We start from the raw sequence: 18,600 nt of genomic DNA on the forward strand, positions 1-18,600 counted from the left end.
CCCCAAAAGGTCTGATTATTTCATTTTCTCCAAGGCACAGTAACTCTGGTAAAAGGCCATAAGTCCCTTTGGGAAAGGCCAGGAGAAGGATTAACAGTATAAATTTTATATATCTTGAGAGGTCTATTATGAGGAATTGGCTCATATGATTCTGAAGGCTGGGAAATCCCACAGTCAGCCATCCGCAAGTTGGATACCCAGGAAAGCTGGTGGTTTAGTTCTAGTGCAGGTTCTAAGGCCTGAGAACTGAAACACTAATAACGTAAGTCCCAGTGTAAGGTCAGGAGAAGACAAATGCCATAGCTCAGTCAGAGAGAAAGTTCTCCTTCCCTCTGCCTTTTTATTCTTTTCAGGCCCTTAGCCGATTGAATGATGCCCAACCACATTGGAAAACACAGTTTGCTTTACTCAGCACACCTATTCCAGTGCTAATCTCTTCTGGAAACACCCTCACTGATAACCTAGAAATAACATTTAACCAAATATCTGGGCATCCTAAGACCTAGTCAAATTGACACATAAAATTAACCATCACACTGCCATTTTTGCCTATTGCCCCATTAGCTCAAGTTGCCACAGCAAGCCTCTCACAATCAGAGATTTCAAGGTAAAATGTAGGTACACATCTTTAGGAACATATATAAATATCTGCTCCCCCCTCCCCTAGAATTTGATGGCAACATCATCAATTCCACCATTCTGTGAGCATCAATCAGGGATTTAGACATGAGCTTCCCCTTTCTAAATACAGCCCCCAAAACCTACTGGAGATTTTCTTGGGACTTCACTCCTCACTTGTCTTGGGATGGTGTTGGAGGAGGCTGCTGTGTCCTCTGTGAGGATGAAGAAGCTGCTTAGGATGATAGTAGCTGGAGGAGGGACTAGAGCAAGCAACCCCAGGCCTGGGATGTTCTGTCATGTTTCCCTCCAATTTTTTTTTCATACTCTTGCTCTAATCTCAAGGTACTACCAGAAAAACAAGAGTCTAAATTTGTGAGGATGGGAGTAGGGGCTAGGAGCACAGATCTGCTCCTAATTTGCATATCCAATTTGCAAGTCCAGTTTAGAGAATAGACAAAGATCTCTCTCCTCTCTAGTTCACATGCCTTGCTCTAAATCATGTTAAAAAGTTTTTATTAATTTCTTATTTTTGTTCCTTTGATTTTGCAAGGCATCGTTGGACATTAAAAACAGATCCTCTTCACTTTTAGGAATTTATCATATAGAAATAGTTGTTTAACTATGCCAAGGATATATGTACAAGATGTTCATTTACTTATAACAGCTTTTGGAAGTTTATAAAACTAATTATCCAACAATAAAAGTATGATTCAATAACTTATGATCCATCTGAGGAGCCAATACATTCAATAGTTGTTAAAAGCATGGGCTCTGGAGCTAGAATGTCTGGCTGACATTTTGGCTCTACTGTTTACTAAAACTCAATTTTCATATCTATAAAATGAAGGTACACTAGTCTCTACCTAATATAGTTATTGTGTGACTTTGAATAAATTATTTCCTCTGCTTGATCTCGTTTTTTCACCAGTAAAATAAAAGTAGTAGTATCTACCTTCCTGGAAAGAAAATAATGACTGTGTAAGTTGCCTAACTTAATGTCTGACATTAATAATAATAATAATAATAATAATAATATCTCAAATTTATTGCAGCCTTGTAATGTATGAGACATTGTTCACTTTATATAAATTGATGGATTTAATCTTCATAAGATATGTGACATAGGTATTATTATTAATCCCATTTTGCAGATAAGAAAACTGAAGTAAAGAGAGTTTAAATAATTTGCCCAAGGTCACAGACTTTAATAAGAGTTAGATACTCTGTGTGGGATAGCTGCTGTTTAACAAATAAGGCACACTACTATCTGTTGGGATACTTTTAGTTGAATGTAATATAAATTCAACCATAAGTGATGCAACAATAAGTACATTGTTAAATCACATAACAGGGACTTTAGAGATGGATGATTCAGAGTTGGTTAATTCAGCAACTCAGTAACCAGGTGTTCACTAAATCTTTTTGCTCTGCCATCCTCACTTGGTGTTGGTTTGCCTTCTTAGTCTGGATGCCCACGTGTTTCCAAGATGGCTGACATGGTTCTAAACATCAAATGCAAAAAACCCAAAATAACCAAAAAAATCGCCACTACATTCAGAGGAGCAGGAAGTTCTCCTATTTTTGTGTCCCTTTTAAGAATGAGGATAATCTCAAAAGTGTCCCAGATGATTAGCCTCACATTTTTTTTAACCAGAATTTTATCATACTCTAATATATAAAGTAACCCTTGGCAAGGGAAATAGGATAACCATAATTGGCTTGGGCTAATTAAGATTGATCCCCTAGAGCTGGGAAGGGACCCACCTACCCCTGAACCATTTGGTTACTAGGAAGACAGGGAAGAAAATCAGGAATCTTATTAGAGAGAATGAAGGGGGCCAGTGTTGTTCACATTCTTGTTTAATTCTTTCCCCTTAAATGTGGACTGGACCTACTGACTTGCTCCTAATGAATACAACATAGGGAAAATGATGGTATATCACTTCCATGATTAGGTTATAAGAGACTTCAGCTTCCACTGGGATTTTCTCTTTCTGGCTCTTCTTGAGTGCTTACCTTGATGAAACAAAGTAGAGGGGCCCATGTGTCAAGGAACAGCCTCTTGACAACTACTAGGGAGGAAATGAGGGCTCAATCCAAACCTGCAAACATCTATTACATTAGATAAATATCCAGTGTCCTGTATAGTTTCTTTTCACCCTTATAAATCCATTCCACACCCTGCTCAGTGTTCCCAGGGGATGATGTGTATGGTTTCTATCATAGGCTCCCTTGCCCTCTGGTTTCCATTTGGGTTCTACCATTTGACTAGAGATGAGAGGTAAAACAGAGAGTGAAGTCTGAGTGTTTATTCTCCAAGCAGTGAGACTTTATTTGGAAATAAAACTGTGAGTGTGACTTTACTTGGAAATAGGGTCCTAGCAGATGTGATCAAGTTATGATGAGGTTGTACTGGATTAGGGCGGACCCTTATCTAATGACTGGTGTCCTTATGAGAAGAGGGAGATTTGGACACAGACACACAGGGAAAAGGCCATGTGATGATGGAGTAATGTGTCTACAAGCCAAAGAATGCCAAGGATTGCCACCGGCCACCAGAAGGAGAGCTGTATGGAGCAGATTCTCCCTCAGAGCCTCCAGAGGGAACCAGCCACGCCAACATCTTGATTTTGGATTTCTAGCCCTCAGAACTGTGAGAGGATAAATTTCTGTTGTTTTAAACTACCCAGTTTGTGGTAATTTGTTATGGCAGCCCTAGGGGACAAATAAATTGATCAGTCATTTTTCTTTGGTGTTACATTAGAAAATCATAACTCTGTGGTGAATGGCTCCATTACATTTTAATGTGTTCTTCCTGATTATGATAGTAATACATGCTATTGAAGCTATGAAAAAGTTTAAGAAAAATAATAAGTAGGAGATATTATCCATAAGACTTCCATGGTTATCATTTTGATATATTTCCATTTATTCCTTGCCTAAATATGATTTTACATAGCTTTTTCATATGATATATAGATTCTTCATCCTGATTTTTTACTTAAAATTATAGGTAAGTAGGTATTCATGCAGTAAACAACTCATAATCAAATATTTTGATGACTGCATAAAATGTCATTATTAGGTGTTCCATATTTTACTTAACGGTTTATCTATTGCTGAATAATTAGATTGCTTTTACTTTTTTGTTATTGGAAACAATCTGTGATACAGGGTACAATGAGATGAAAGTCCTGTTTCCAGAAGGGATTTAATCTGTCTATTGGTGGTTGGGATGGATTAGAGAAATGCACTGTTAACAGGGATGTCCCAAAGTCAGAGACCAGCCTCTCCTGACTAATCCAGAAGTGACTGCAAAGGAAAGATTAGGATGGGAGTAGAGAAAGCCTTCCGGGGACAGTCCTTAAGTTGCACGGCAGGGAGAGTTAGCCCTGGAGTTGCCAGGCTACTCAAGATGTTCAGAACAAGATCTTTAGGGATATCTCCTGGACATATGCTCTTTGTTCATGCCTTTAATAAATCCCAGCTGCTCCTGATCCTCTTTGGGTTGTCACTCAGGGAGTTGCTGTAGGTATCTTCCTAACTAACCTCCTGAGACTCATTTAGAGTAAAAGCAAAACTCAGGCTGGTCTTAATTGATCTGAAGTAAAGCTGCCTATTGGGATGTCCACACTTGGAACCTCTGGGAATTTCTAAGTAACAAATGCTAATGAGGTCCTGAGGGTCTCAGTTTGACTATTCCTTCTCCACCCCTTATACCTACTACCACACACATCAAAGGAGGGAGGAAGAGGGACTCAGTCTAGGCAGAGACTGGCTGGGACCCAAGTGCCTCTTCAGAGTGCTCAACACTATTACCAGGTTTCCCCAGGGAGAAAAGTTTGCAAGTTCAAAGTAGTTTCTATTGGCCTTACTGAGATGTACTGGGAAATGTTCTGTATTATAAGTCACTGGGGAAATAGTAGGATTTTTACTTGAGATTATTAAATCTGGAAAATGATCAATCCATTATTTGTATCTTTCTTTGGTTTACTTCAGAAAGTGAAATGTGGCAAGCTCATACACTGGCAAAGAACTTTTGTAATGAGATTGGAAAACTTTCGAGCATGGTAGGCCCCTCCCTCCCCAAGAAGCTGAGTCATAGGGAAATTATTCAGGTATCCAGTCCATGGAGACCCCTTCCCCTCATCCTAGAAGAGAAAATATTCAAATAAGCCCCTCATCCTTTCATTCAAAACATATATTCAAAGAAAATATAGGCAAAACATTCTCTGACATAAATCTTAGCAATGTTCTCCTAGAGAAGTCTATCCAGGTAGTAGAAATAAAAGCAAAACTAAACAAATGGGACCTAATTAAACTCGTAAGCTTTTGCACAGCAAAGGAAACCAAAAACAAAACAACAACCTATGGAATGGAAGAAAATACTTGTAAATGATGCGGCTGACAAAGGTTTGATTTCCAGAATATATAAACAGCTCAATACAACTTAACAACAACAACAACAACAACAAAAAACAACACAATCCAAAAATGAGAAGTCCTAAATAAGCAAGTCTCCAGTGAAGACATACAAATGGCCAATAGGCACATGAAAAAATGCTCAACATTGCTAATTATCAGAGAAATGCAAATCAAAACTGCAATGAGGTATCACCTCACACCAGTCAGAATGGCCATCATTCAAAAGTCCACAAATGATAAATGCTGGAGAAGATGTTGAGAAAAGGGAACCCTCCTACACTGCTAGTGGGAATATAGTTTGGTGCAACCATTATGGAAAACAGTATGGAGATTCCTCAAAAGACTGAAAATAGACTTACCATATGATCCAGCAATCCCATTCCTGGGCATATATCTGAAGGGAACTCTAATTCAAAAAGATACATGCACCCCAATATTCATAGCAGCACTATATACAACAGCCAAGACATGGAAACAACCTAAATGTCCATTGAATGATGACTGGATAAAGAAGTTGTGATATATTTATACAATGGAATACTAGTCAGTGATTAAAAAAAAGAATAAAATAATGCCATTTGCAGCAACATGGATGAAACTGGAGACCGTCATTCTAAGTGAAGTAAGCCAGAAAGAGAAAGAAAAATACCATATGATATCATTCATATGTGGAACCTAAAAAAAAAAAGAAAAAGAGGACACTAATGAACTTACCTACAAAATAGAAACAGACTTGCAGACATAGTAAACAATCTTACACTCAATGGTGAAAAACTGAAAGCTGTCCCTCTAAGATCAGGAATGAGACAAGAATGCCCACTCTTGCCACTCAAGATAGTATTGGAAGCCCTAACCAAAAGCAGTTAGGCAAGAAAAAGTAATAAAAGTCGTCCAAATTGGAAAGGAAGAAGTAAAACTCAGTATTTGTGAATGACATGATTTTATATATAGAAAACCCTAAAGACACCACCAGAAACTATTACAAATATTAAGTGGAAGAAGAGATCAAGATGTTGGAGTAGGAGTACTTTGAGTTTATCTCCCCACAATGAACACATCGAAAGTACATCCACATGTGTAACAATTCTGACTGAAAACTAGCAGAAACTGGCAGGACTCCTGTACAACCACAGCTGTAAGAAAGATGCATGTGTAAGCGGGTAGGATGGGAAGAAAAGTGATCAGGTCAGGACCTGTACTCCATAGAGGAGACTCAGAGGATAAAAGAGATTGCGTTGGGTAGACACCTGCCTGAGGACTGAACAGGGGAGCAACATGCTGAATGTCCCAATCCTGGGATCCTATGCATGGGAGACAAGCCCTCTTGGCTGGTTGGAGAACTACTGAGACAGATAGAAAGGCTAAAGAAGCCTGGACTCCAGTCATGAGGACTGTGTGGATGCTTGCCCCCAGGCTTTGAGTTTCCTGTGACCATTTTACCATGCTCCCCAGCCTGAGGTGAGTAAATGCCTCAGTCCCACTCACTCCATGCCACAGTGCAGCACAGGATCTAAGGTGGCCACAATTAGGGATAAGATGCAAATTGGGGTTGCATCTGAGCAGAACCACAGATGTCTACACAGGAAGAGCATCAGACCTCTGTAAAGGCATGAGCCCCACATGGTTCAGCACTCTCTTCCTCTGGAATGAACCTTCCATTGCAGGGAGAAGGAAAAACACAGCCAGCTTGAGACTGAGCGTTAGGGCTTCTGCTCCAGCAACTTGGGCTTAGATCCTGCCCCTGACAGGACCACAAAGGCCACTGAACAGAGAGGAAGTCCTATCTCACACTCTGTGCTGGACCTATTCCTTACATCTCCATCCCTACCTGCTACCAAGATGATAGGTTCCAGCAAAGGATGATAGGGAAGATGTGACTGGCACCCACATTCAATCCAACCCTCCCACCAAAGGCATTGGGCACACACAGTCTGCATAGGGGTGCTCCCACATAAGAACACCCCTTCAAGATCACATAAATTCACAGAGGCAGAGAAAGTTAAGTAAAAAGGCAGAGGAATGACACAGTAGACCAGTTGGATGTAACTGATATCTATAGGAGCCCAGAAATAGGCCCATGCACCTATGATCAATAAATCTATAAGAAAGAAGACAAGAATATACAAGGGAGAAAAGACAGAATCTCCAACAAATGTTGGGAAAACTGAATAGCTACAAGTAAAAGAATGAGATTAGAACATTCCCTCATACCATATACAAAAATAAACTCAAAATGGTTTAAAGACCTAAATGTAAGACCTAAAACCATAAAACTCCTAGAAGAGAACCTAGGCAGAACCCCCTCCAACATAAATCATAGCAATATTTTTTGAATCTGTCTCCTAAGGCAAAAGAAAGAAAAGCAAAAATAAACAAGTGGGACATGATTAAACTTAAAAGCTTTTGCATAACAAAGGAAACCATTAACAAAACAAAAAGATACTGAGTGGGAGAAAATATTCGCACTGATAAGGTGTTAATATCCAAAATATGTACACAGCTCATACAACTCAATATCAAAAACAAACAACTCAGTCAAAAAATGGGCAGAAGACCTGAATATACATTTTTCCAAAGACAACATACAGATGGCTGACATGCACATGAAAAGCTGGTCAATGTCGCTATTTATTAGAGAAATGCAAATCAAAACCAAAATGAGATATCACCTCACACTTTTCAGAATGGCTATTACCAAAAGTCTATAAATAACAAGTACTGGCAAGGACATGGAGAAAAGGAAATCCTCCTACACTGTTGGTGGATGTAAATTGGTGCAGCCACTATGGAGAACAGTATGGAGGTTTCTCAAAAAACTGAAAATAGAGCTACCATATTATACAGCAATTCTACTCCTGGGTATATATCTGAAAGAAAAAACCACTATGTCAAAAAGATATATACACCCCAATGTTCATAGCAGCATTATTTATAATAGCCAAGACATGGAAGCAACCTAAATGTCCATCAAAAGATGAATGGATAAAGATGTGGTACACACAAACACATACACACACACAGAGTGGAATATTACTCAGTCAACAGCCAAAATGGAATATTTGCTTTAATGTACATGGACCTAAGAAATATGCTTTGTGAAATAAGTCAGACAGAGAAAGACAAATATCGTGTCATATCACTTTATTTGGAATCTAAAAAATAATACAAATGAATGTATATGGAAAACAGAAACAGACTCACAGGTACAGAAGAGAAAATAGTGGTTTCTAAATGGAAGGGGGAGAAGAGATAGAAGTATGGGTTTAAGAAACACAATCAACTATGTATAAAATAAATAAGCAACAAGACTATATTGTACAGCACAGGGAAATATCGCCATTATTTTGTAATAACTTTAATGGAGTGTAATCTATGAAAATATTGAATCACTATGTTGTACACCTGAAACTAATATAAATTTGTAAATCAACTATAGTTCAATGTAAAAAGAAGAAAAAAAAAAGAAAACTTGCACTTTGGAAAACTGTCAGTTTATATTAATGCTGAACATACTTATAAAAATAGCAATAATCAAATGACTACAGTAAAGTTGCAGTGTACAAATCTTTATGCAAAAATATGTTGTGTTTCTATACACTAACAGCAAACTAGTGGAAAGAGAAATTAAGAAATTAATCCCATTTACAATCGCATCGGAAAGAATAAAATACCTAGAAATAAACCTACTTAAGGAGGTAAAAGACCTGTACTTGAAAAACTGTAAGACACTGATGAAAGAAATTAAAGATGACACAAACAGATGGAAAGATATACCATGTTCTTGGATTGGAAGAATTAGTATTAATATAAACTATTCTGTATAAATCAGTCTACAAGGATATATTTTACAATATGGGGAATATAGCCAATATTTTATAATAACTATAAATGGAGTATAACCTTTTAAAATGTTAATCACTATATTGTGCACCTGTAACATATAATATTGTACATGAATCATAATTCAATTTTTTAAAATTAAAAAATGAAGTATATGGGAGAATGTGTGTAGGTTAAAAAAAAAAATTCCATTTACAATTGCAACAAAAAGAATAAAATACCTAGTTATAAATTCATCCCAGGAGGTGAAAGACCTGTACACCAAAAACTAAAAGACATTGTTGAAGGAAGTTGAAGGAGACACAAAGAAATGGAAAAATATTTGGTGCTTTTGGCTTGGAAGAATTAACATTGTTTAGATGTCCATATTATCTAAAGCAATCTACAGACTTATTGCTATCAGTATTGAAATCTCAATGATACTTTTCACAGAAATAGAACAAAAAATCCTAAAATTTATGAGGAACCACAAAAGACCCCAAATAGCCAAAGAAATCCTAAGAAAAAGAGAGCAAAGCTGGAGGTATCACTCTTCCTGATTTCAAATTATACTACAAAGCTATAGTAATCAAAACAGCATATTATTGGCAGAAAAACAGACTCAGATCAATGGAGCAGAATTGAGAGCCCAGAAATAAACTCATATATATGAACAACTAATTTATGACAAAGGAGTTAAGAACATACAATGGAGAAAGGAAATTTTCTTCAATACAGTGCTGAGAAAAGTGAACAGCCACATGCAAAACAATGAAACGAGTCCACTAACTTACATCATACAAAAAAATCAACTCAAAATGGATTAAAGACTTGAATGTTTTCTCCACTTCAATATTAGAGTGAATGTTTTTTTCTAAACTTCTTCCCCCCCAAAAATAAAAGCTTCAACTTTTGACTGACTACATTTGATAACCAAGCACAATATTAACTTGGGAGATAAAACAAAAATCTAATACAAATTTGCAAAAAGACAAAAAAAAAAAAAAAAACCAAAAAAAGTCTCCTCAACAATTAGGAGGCAGTGAAAAGTGGCAGTTTCCTAGGATTCTGGGCAAGGGTTTCTACTTCCTATTTCATATGCTTCAGGAATTCTGAATTCTGAATTCCTGAAGCATATGAAATATTACGTATGCAAACTTTTCATCTTACTTCTTTGACCACCTTTCTAACCAAAAAACACAAATTACAGGCTGCATTTTTCAGTGAATTGTTTGTTGTGAAAAAACATTTCCCCCTTTTAACATATATCAATTTTTCCACTTATAGGGAGAAATCTAAAAAATTTGCAACTATACTGGAATTTTCAGACACCAAAACACAGTTTTAACCTCAATATCACAAGGTTTTCAGGTTGACAGTTGATTCAAAAGGTCCTTCAAAATCACAACTGTCCATTTCTCTTTCATACACGTACAACACACCCAAACAAGTGCAAATGTCTGTAATGCTGAGAACTATATCTAACAAGAGAGTGGTTGTAACCTCCAGCTTCTGCTACTTCAATGACTGTTTAGGCAGCACCAAAAACAGTAAAATAAGGATCAGTAGGAAACGTGTTGAAACTGAGGTCATAATGTTGGGGTCTTGAGGTGGCTGGATTTTGAGAACTTAAGAGTCCTAAGGAATAGGAGATAATGTGTATTTCTATGTGGCTTGAACTACACCCTTCCTAGAGTTCTAGATACTGAGGCTAAGAGTTCGGTGTGACAGCACAGCCATTACAGGAATTGTGAAGAGGGTGGAGTCTCCAAACTACATTTCCTATAATCCCAGAACAACTTTTCCATCAGTTCTAAAGTTGGGTGGACTTTCTTTTGGTGGAAGAGATTTTAAATAAATCTTAGGCACTCCACTCATTCCTCTCTTCTTTTTTCTATACAAATTTTCTGGATGGCCTTTACTATCCACAAAAGCTTCCCAGGGGAGCATGAGTGATAGATCTGTTTGGAGTTGGTATTTATTTTTCTACTTACGGTATTTTGAAGTTTGTAGCACTCTCTGTCTTCTGCTTATTGTTGAGGCAATATGTTTTGTGCAGTTTTATTTCTTTTTTTTGACCTTTATTGTTTTTGGGGTATCTGGAGAGAGAGTTGTTTTAGACTAGTCAGAATCCAGCCATTTTGGTTTATATTTTTGCTACTGAAAAGCCCTTCTTTGGTCTAGTATCTTTTCTTTGTCAACTGTCTGTCTTTTCTCTCTGGCTACTCTTAAGAGACAGAAGCCAGAAGATCTTCTCTTTGTATTTGATATTTTGAAATTTACTTCCTTGTTTATTTTTATCTATTTTGTTTGAGATTTGTTATCCCTTCTAAATTTAAGGAAAAAAAATTTTCTTTAACCTGGGAAAAAAATCACTCAGCCATTATCTTTTTGAATATTGTTTCTTCTTCATTCTTTCTAGTCATTACCATATGTTATTTTTTTCTCATTTTGTTCTGCCATATCTCTTAACTCTCTTTTTAGTTTATCTCATTGTCTCTGAGTTGTGTTCTGGGTAATTCTTTAGCTCCATCTTATACATTTTCTAGCTGTTTCTTCTATTATGTGTAATGCACTATTGAAATGTCTAAGTTTTTAATTTCAAAAAATGTAAGTCCTACTTGTTTCTTTTCAATATACCTGCCTTTATCAATACTATCTTGTTCCTTTCTCCTGTTTTCAACTTCAGATTTTATTTATTTGAACATGTTAAACATACATTGTATTATTAAGCCAAAAAATTCCACTATCTAAAGATACTGAGGAGTCTGGTTTGATATTTCTTGTTTCTTTTAACTGTTGCTCAAAGTGATTGCTTTGTAATTTGGGATCATCGGCTCATGTTTACCAGAATTCACATGTGGAAATTCTGTGCAGTCTATTTCGTGAGAGAATTTATGTTTGTTTCTGTCAATTTCTCCAGAAAGATACCAAGTCAGAACCATCTTCTCAAAATTATTTACCTTACATAATTATTTGGCTTAGAATTATTATTCTGGGACTAGGTATGTAATATAAATTCAAGAGCAAAAGTTTGTGGTTCTAAATTATCAAGGAAGATTTTTTTCCCCCGAAACCCAGGCTAACATAGACAAATATCCATGTTGCTTTCCTTTGCCAGTGGGAGGATTTGTTCCTTGACCACTATTACTGAGTGTGTAGCACTGTGAGGGTATAAGTTTTAGCCATGATCTCATTTCCAACTTCCTACATTGTTCAGGTCCAAAGGGCTTGCCTCCTATTCTAGTGTAGTCATCTGAAGCCTATTTATTGAGATCCACAAACATTCCCTGGCAAACATGGTATTAGTACCTGATTGTCCTTCTGATTTTTAGCTTTTTCTTTATTTTTGCCCACTGAAGATTTTCCTTATTTTCTTGAAATTTCAGCAAGAACTTTACAAGGTTTTAAAACTATTTTATATAGCATTATTTGAGTTTTATAGTTTTGTGGGGTGTGGGGATGGAAGGGTGGTTCAGAAATGGAAATCCTACCCCAAATCTTTTTATTAGGATATAATATATATTCAGTAAATTTTACACTTTTTAGTGTACAGTTGTATGATATTTGACAATAGTCTTCTAACCATCACTGCAATCAAAGACACATAACTCAAAATTTCATCATCCATCATCCCCCCAAGTTTCCTCATGCCCCTATGTAATCAATTTGGTCAACTCTTCCATCTACCCCCAAGCCTTGGCAATCAGTGAACTGTTTTATGTGCCTATAGTTTTGCCATCTCCAGAATGTTGTATAAATTAAATCATACAGTATGTACCCTGTTGATTCTGTCTTTTATTTTTATAGTGCATTTGAGACTCATCCGTGTTGTATATATAGCAGTAGTTTTTCCTTTTTATTTCTGAGCAGTATTTCATTGTATGGGTGTACCACAGTGTGTTTACTCACCACTTGAAGGTATTTATTCACCACTCAAAATGTCAGTTTTTGATGATTATGACTAAAGCTGCTATAAATATCTGCATACAGCTATTGTATGAACATTAGGTTTTTAATGCCCCTGAGTAGAAACCTAGGAGTGAGATTTCTAGGTTGTATGGTTAAATGTATGAGACATTAACAACTGGTTTTTTTTAAACATTTTTTATTGATTTATAATAATTTTACAATGTAACAACTGTTTTACAAGAAGTTGTACCATTTTGCATTCCCACCAGCAATGTATTAGCAATGTATGAGTTTCACTGGCAACATTTCTTTGTCAGCACTTAGAATTGTCAGGCCTTATTTTATTCTATAATTCTAATAAATGTATAGTGTTGTTTTTCTGCATCTATTGAGATGATCATATGATTTTTATCCTTTGTTTTGTTAATGTGATATATCACATTGACTAGTAAAACTGTCCTTGAATTCCTGAAATGAATCCCACCTGATCATGTTATATAATTTTTTAATGTTAACTTCAGTTTTCTAATACTTTGTTAAGGTGCAAGAATTCAATTACTTAGCACTGAGACAAAATTTGAAATCCTGAGAAGGTTAAAACCTACACTATAAAAAAAGTGGGAGAATAGGTAATTAACAAATGGAATATGTGAAATGTAGGGTTTCACACCTATTCTATAAAGTACAGGACACACATAACTTAATAATGTTTAAGTAAATATTCATCACCAATGATATAGTTGTCAAAGAACTAACAAGGTCATCATACACAACTTCTTTTCCAGAGTGGCCCACCAGTGAGACCATCCTCCCTGGACAAGTTCTTCAAACACCATGAGAGTTTCTTTGTTATTTGCCACATGTTTCAGTGACGAACATCATTACCAGTCAAGCAACAGAATGAGGTAGGATGAGATTTTCAGGATATTGTCCCATTTATTTATACAAAGGTTTGATTTATTAACCCTTGATGGTAGTTAACAAGTCACTAGACACCAGGTATCATAGAATATTCTTTCTGGCACAGTGAACCTCAAGTAGACATTTATACTCCTATAGGTCCTAGTTATTCCTTAGGCTGAACTTCAGTTTCTTCTTGGTCAAGTCCTAGCTGTTTGAAGTTTAGCTTACTGACTTCTCTTGACAAAATTCTGACCTCACCTTCAACATGTCTACTGGGTCCAGCATTCTGAGCCACATCTTGGATTAAACAGTTCTCTCTACCCCTCCCTGCCCTTTCTGGGCTCACAAGAGGAAAAGTTCTAAGTACAAGTTCTAGGGAATCATTCCAAAGTAGCAATGGTGGGAATGGCCTAATGCCTAAACACTGCCTTGACCTATCAGGAAACACCTAGAGGGAATCCAGAGCTGAAAAGAGTGGCAGTAATGACATAGGCATCTTCTAAAATTAAGACAGGTAACATAGAGATGTAAAGACATACAGAAGAGAAGGGAGTTCAACCAGAGGTAGCTCAATGGCTGACACCCACCATCAGAGATGAGAAGGGGAGAAGAAAAGATTAAGAAGTAGAGTGGAAGGGATCTATATGATACACCTTAACTCCAAAACAAGATGAAGAGGAGAGATTTCATATGAATATAATGACTTCCTAAAATTTACAATACTGAATAAAAGAGCTGAGAATTCTGAATGCTTATTCTCTGAAGATGGACAAGATTTAGTCCTGGATACATATGAACATATGAAAATCCTCTGAAGGTCTATCCAGAAAGATTGAATTTGTACCCTTATCATAATTCCCTTTTCTCACAGGAATGGTTTGATCCTTTTCACCCAGTGATGTACTGCTCTAAATTCCAATCCCAGCAGGAAAACTGTCTCCTGTTAAGAAGCATCCAAGAGCTCACAACCAGGTCCCATCTCCAGCATGCACAGCATGGGTGGTTAACACAGCAGCAGCCTGGGGAAGTGAGTCTATAAAGAGGTAGCATAATTGAGGAGCTAAGCATGATTGTTTCAAATTATGGAAATCATTTTCACCTAAGGGAAGATCCAGAGGGTTAGCATGTTTTTATTTTCCCTGAAAATTCAACCAATTCATTGTTTTAAATAGATCCTGTAGTTGAGCCTTTTTTTTTTTTCCTAGAGAAATACATCTTCAAAAGTTAAGTGTTTCCTCAGTATGATCTATAAGCTAACAGCCACCGTACTCTCACTTCAAACACTCCAGTCCTCTGTTTGGCATGGGTTCTGGGCCCAATTGTCTTGTTTTTTCACCTCTGAATACATTTTATTTAAGGATATTCCTTCAGTATTGAGGGTCCTGGAACTTTACTTCACTTAAGGCCAGATCAAACTAGAATAAAGTATAACCACAACTTCCTTAATTTTTTATATTATGATTCCATGTATGTAGCCTACGTGACTGGCATTTTTACCCTCCCATAACACTGCCAATTACATGAATGTTTAGTAAAGGTCCAAAATGTTTACCACCATTCATTCATCTTGTGCAATTATAGCTGTGATCCTGGGTCCAAGTGAGTACCTTGCATTATCCTAAAACTATCTCTTGCTTTTCCTGTCCTTCCTCCTCAGGCAGGTCCAAGCCAGTGGACCTAAGGAATGTCAGCAAAGTGACAGAGTTTATCCTAGTGGGCTTTGAGCAGAGCTCCCCTTCCACAAGGGCATTGCTCTTTGCCCTCTTCCTAGCCCTCTACAGCCTTGCCATGGCCACGAACGGCCTCATCATCTTCATCACCTGGACAGACCCCAGGCTCAACAGCCCCATGTACTTCTTCCTTGGCCACCTCTCCTTTCTGGATGTCTGCTTCATCACCACCACCATCCCACAGATGCTGATCCACCTGGTGGTCAAGAATCACACTATCACCTTTGCCTCCTGCTTAACCCAAATGTATCTGGTTTTTGGAGTGGGTGTGGCTGAGTGCATTCTCCTGGCTTTCATGGCCTATGACCGTTTCGTTGCTATCTGCCACCCACTTAGCTATGCCCAGATCATGAGCCAGCAGGTCTGTGTGAGACTGGTGAGTACTGCCTGGTTCATCGGGCTGATCAATGGCATCCTGCTTGATTACATGACATTTCATGGTCCATTCTGTAGAGACAACCACATAGAAAACTTCTTCTGTGAGGCCCCCATAGTGATCACCCTCTCTTGTGGAGACCCCCAGTTTAGTCTGAGAGTGATCTTTGCTGATGCCATTGTGGTGCTGCTCAGCCCCATGGTGCTCATTGTCATCTCCTATGCCCGCATCCTGGCCTCCATCCTGGGCAGAGCCTCCTCCTCAGGTTGGGGAAAGACTTTCTCTACCTGTGCCTCCCATCTGACTGTGGTCATCTTTTTCTATACCTCAGCCATGTTCTCTTACATGAACCCCCGCAGCACACACGGTCCTGACAAAGACAAGCCTTTCTCCCTCTTCTACACCATCATCACCCCCATGTGCAACCCCATCATCTACAGTTTTCGAAATAAAGAAATGAAAGGGGCCATGGTGAGGGCCTTGGGAGGACCAGCTTTTCCCAGGCAGAGTCTGTCTAGTGGGAAGACTCCTGGAGGGGCAGCCTCTTCCTCCAGCCCTGACAGATGGGTAAGTCTCTAATGCTAAAAGGCTCCAGGAAAGAGCATTCAGAGCTTCCTTTGTACGAGCATCAGACCCGGAAGATCCTACTGATGTCTGATGCTCATCTGTCTGACTTGACTTTAAGCACTGTTTTCTCTTGGACCTTCCTCAGGAGAAGCCGAGACTTTCCTGAGTAATTTTCTTCTATGTTCTCACAACAGGATCTATAAACACATAAGTTCACTTAACTCCATTTCATTTTCTTTGTATAGTACTTTTACATGCTAGTCCCAGCCTGAGTTCCACATATACTAAATATACTAAAAAGGAGTAAACTTTTTTTCTCTTTCAACATCGTTTTAATCCATTTTTCTTTCTCATACTCCACTCTCACGTCCTGAATCTGCCCTCATCAACCCTGCACCTATATGAGAAACAGAAGGGGAAGAGTAAGCAAAAGGGATTTAGGGAGCAGTGTTGACATTAAGAAAAGGCAGTTAGAGAAAAGAAGAAAAAGAAAAACTAAGAATCAGCAGCCTGAACTTCATCTTCTTAGCCTCTACTAGCCCATGAGGGAGAATTTGTGGTGGCATTAAACTACCAACATACCAATTTATGTTTGTGCATGTGTGTGTTGGGGAAGGGCAAGTGGGAGAGGCCAGGTCTCAAACCCCCTCTTCCTAAGTCCTCTAATTTTCTAAAGTCCATAAGTGCTTGATATTTCCCTTCAGATGCAAGTAGCTTGTCAGACTGTCAGTTTCCTTCCCTGTTACCCATGCCCCTAATTAACTCCCCTCTGTCTGCTGCCTTTGTTTTTCTCAAACATCTTTTATTTTATTCCATCTCATTCTGATTCCACCTCACCTCCTCATCTTAAATGGACCGATTTCATTCCCTGTACTTTAAGGTACCCCTCTCCACACTACCTGCACCACTGCAGAAGGCTTTTTGTTTGCAACCCTTCCTGTCTGGTTTCCTCTCGCTTCTCTCCTTCACCAAACCCAGTGTCCCATGAAAGGGCACTGTGTTCTCAGCTGTTCTGTTTCTTTGAAAATTGCATCTTTCTCATGCTCCTTTCATAACAGAGAGGAAAGAAAAGGGGATAGGCCTGTGCTATAGTTTTCTGGTGCTACTTCCATAAGATGAACTCACCTCACTTGGGATGCTGTCAAACAGACTACCACCCTTTCCACATCCTGCATATCACACACTACCAACTGCAGTGACTTGAAGCAGTAGCTTCACTCCACAAAGCTCTATTTTAAGTCCAAATTGATGAATCTCTAGTTCAGAGGACATGTGAGAAGCACTTCTCAGTCAGCAAGAAGAAATGAGACACCATTGTAATCAAGAAGAAACAATGAGCACAGAACCTAAACATACATGCTCAAAGAAAAACTACACCAAGGCAAAGTTAAGCAGGCAAGAAAGACTTTAAGACTACTGCAATAGGAAGGAGAGTGAATTCAACTTTGAGAAATAATACAACATTTCCCCAACACTGTTGTATGTTGACGTAAACAAGACACTGTTCCAGCTTTTAATTCTAATAGGGCAGATAAGAACAAATAATGGTAACACAAAGGGCAAACGTTATAACAGGCCTAAAGAAAATACATTGGAGGACAGATAATAACAGTGCTCACAATTATTAAACACCTAGGTTCTAACAACTTTACATTTAATCTTCACAAAACCCTTGAAGTACAAGTACCACCTGTATTGAGAAGCAAAACTGAGGCTCATTGAGGTTAACTAATTTGCTCAAAGTCATAGGGCATTTTAAATGGCATAGCCACAATTCTAACTGGGCACCACTTCTACAGCCTGCACTCCTTAAGAGGAATCGAGTAACTATCCCAAAGAATGGGGCCGGTTTTCTACGGAGGAGTTGGTATTAGGACTAAGCCTTAAAGAATAAGCAATGAATTAAAAAGTAGGAAACGGGGAGGGGAGTGTCATTGCCAGGGACCAGAAATGCCAGGCAAGAGGAACTGCTTGATTCGTCGCTGAAATGGTGGGTTCAACGTGGATGGCCAAGGGCAGGTAGGGCCAGGGATGCTGCAAAATCAGGCTGAATGACCTAGAACTGCCTTCTCAAGGCCAATCACTTCTCATTCAGGATCCTGTGCTCCTGGCAGCCTGGGCGCCAGGCGGAAACCGACGCAAGGGGTCGGCCGGGCGGGGTGGGGGTAGGGGGTGGAGGGCGGTGCTCTCGCGCTGGTGAAGCAGCTGCCCCGGCCGTGTCCTCCCTGCCTCAGCCTCTACCTTGGT

At 38.4% G+C, this 18,600-nt stretch overlaps 1 protein-coding gene across 2 annotated transcripts in view; it reads left to right on the forward strand.

Moving 5' to 3' along the window:
- LOC123619501 (olfactory receptor 10AD1) overlaps window positions 1–16,938 on the forward strand; it is a 33,312-nt gene extending 16,374 nt beyond the window's left edge. For both annotated transcript variants that reach the window (XM_074374967.1, XM_074374966.1), the window contains 2 exons: window positions 13,563–13,682; window positions 14,552–16,938. In XM_074374967.1, the coding sequence (XP_074231068.1) occupies window positions 15,469–16,365 (897 nt within the window). In that variant the 5' untranslated portion in view covers window positions 13,563–13,682; window positions 14,552–15,468 and the 3' untranslated portion in view covers window positions 16,366–16,938. The remainder of the gene's footprint in view (window positions 1–13,562; window positions 13,683–14,551) is intronic.
- The last annotated feature ends 1,662 nt before the right edge of the window (window positions 16,939–18,600 follow it).

Source organism: Camelus bactrianus, chromosome 12 (genome assembly GCF_048773025.1).
Source record: "Camelus bactrianus isolate YW-2024 breed Bactrian camel chromosome 12, ASM4877302v1, whole genome shotgun sequence".
Lineage (NCBI taxonomy): Eukaryota > Metazoa > Chordata > Mammalia > Artiodactyla > Camelidae > Camelus > Camelus bactrianus.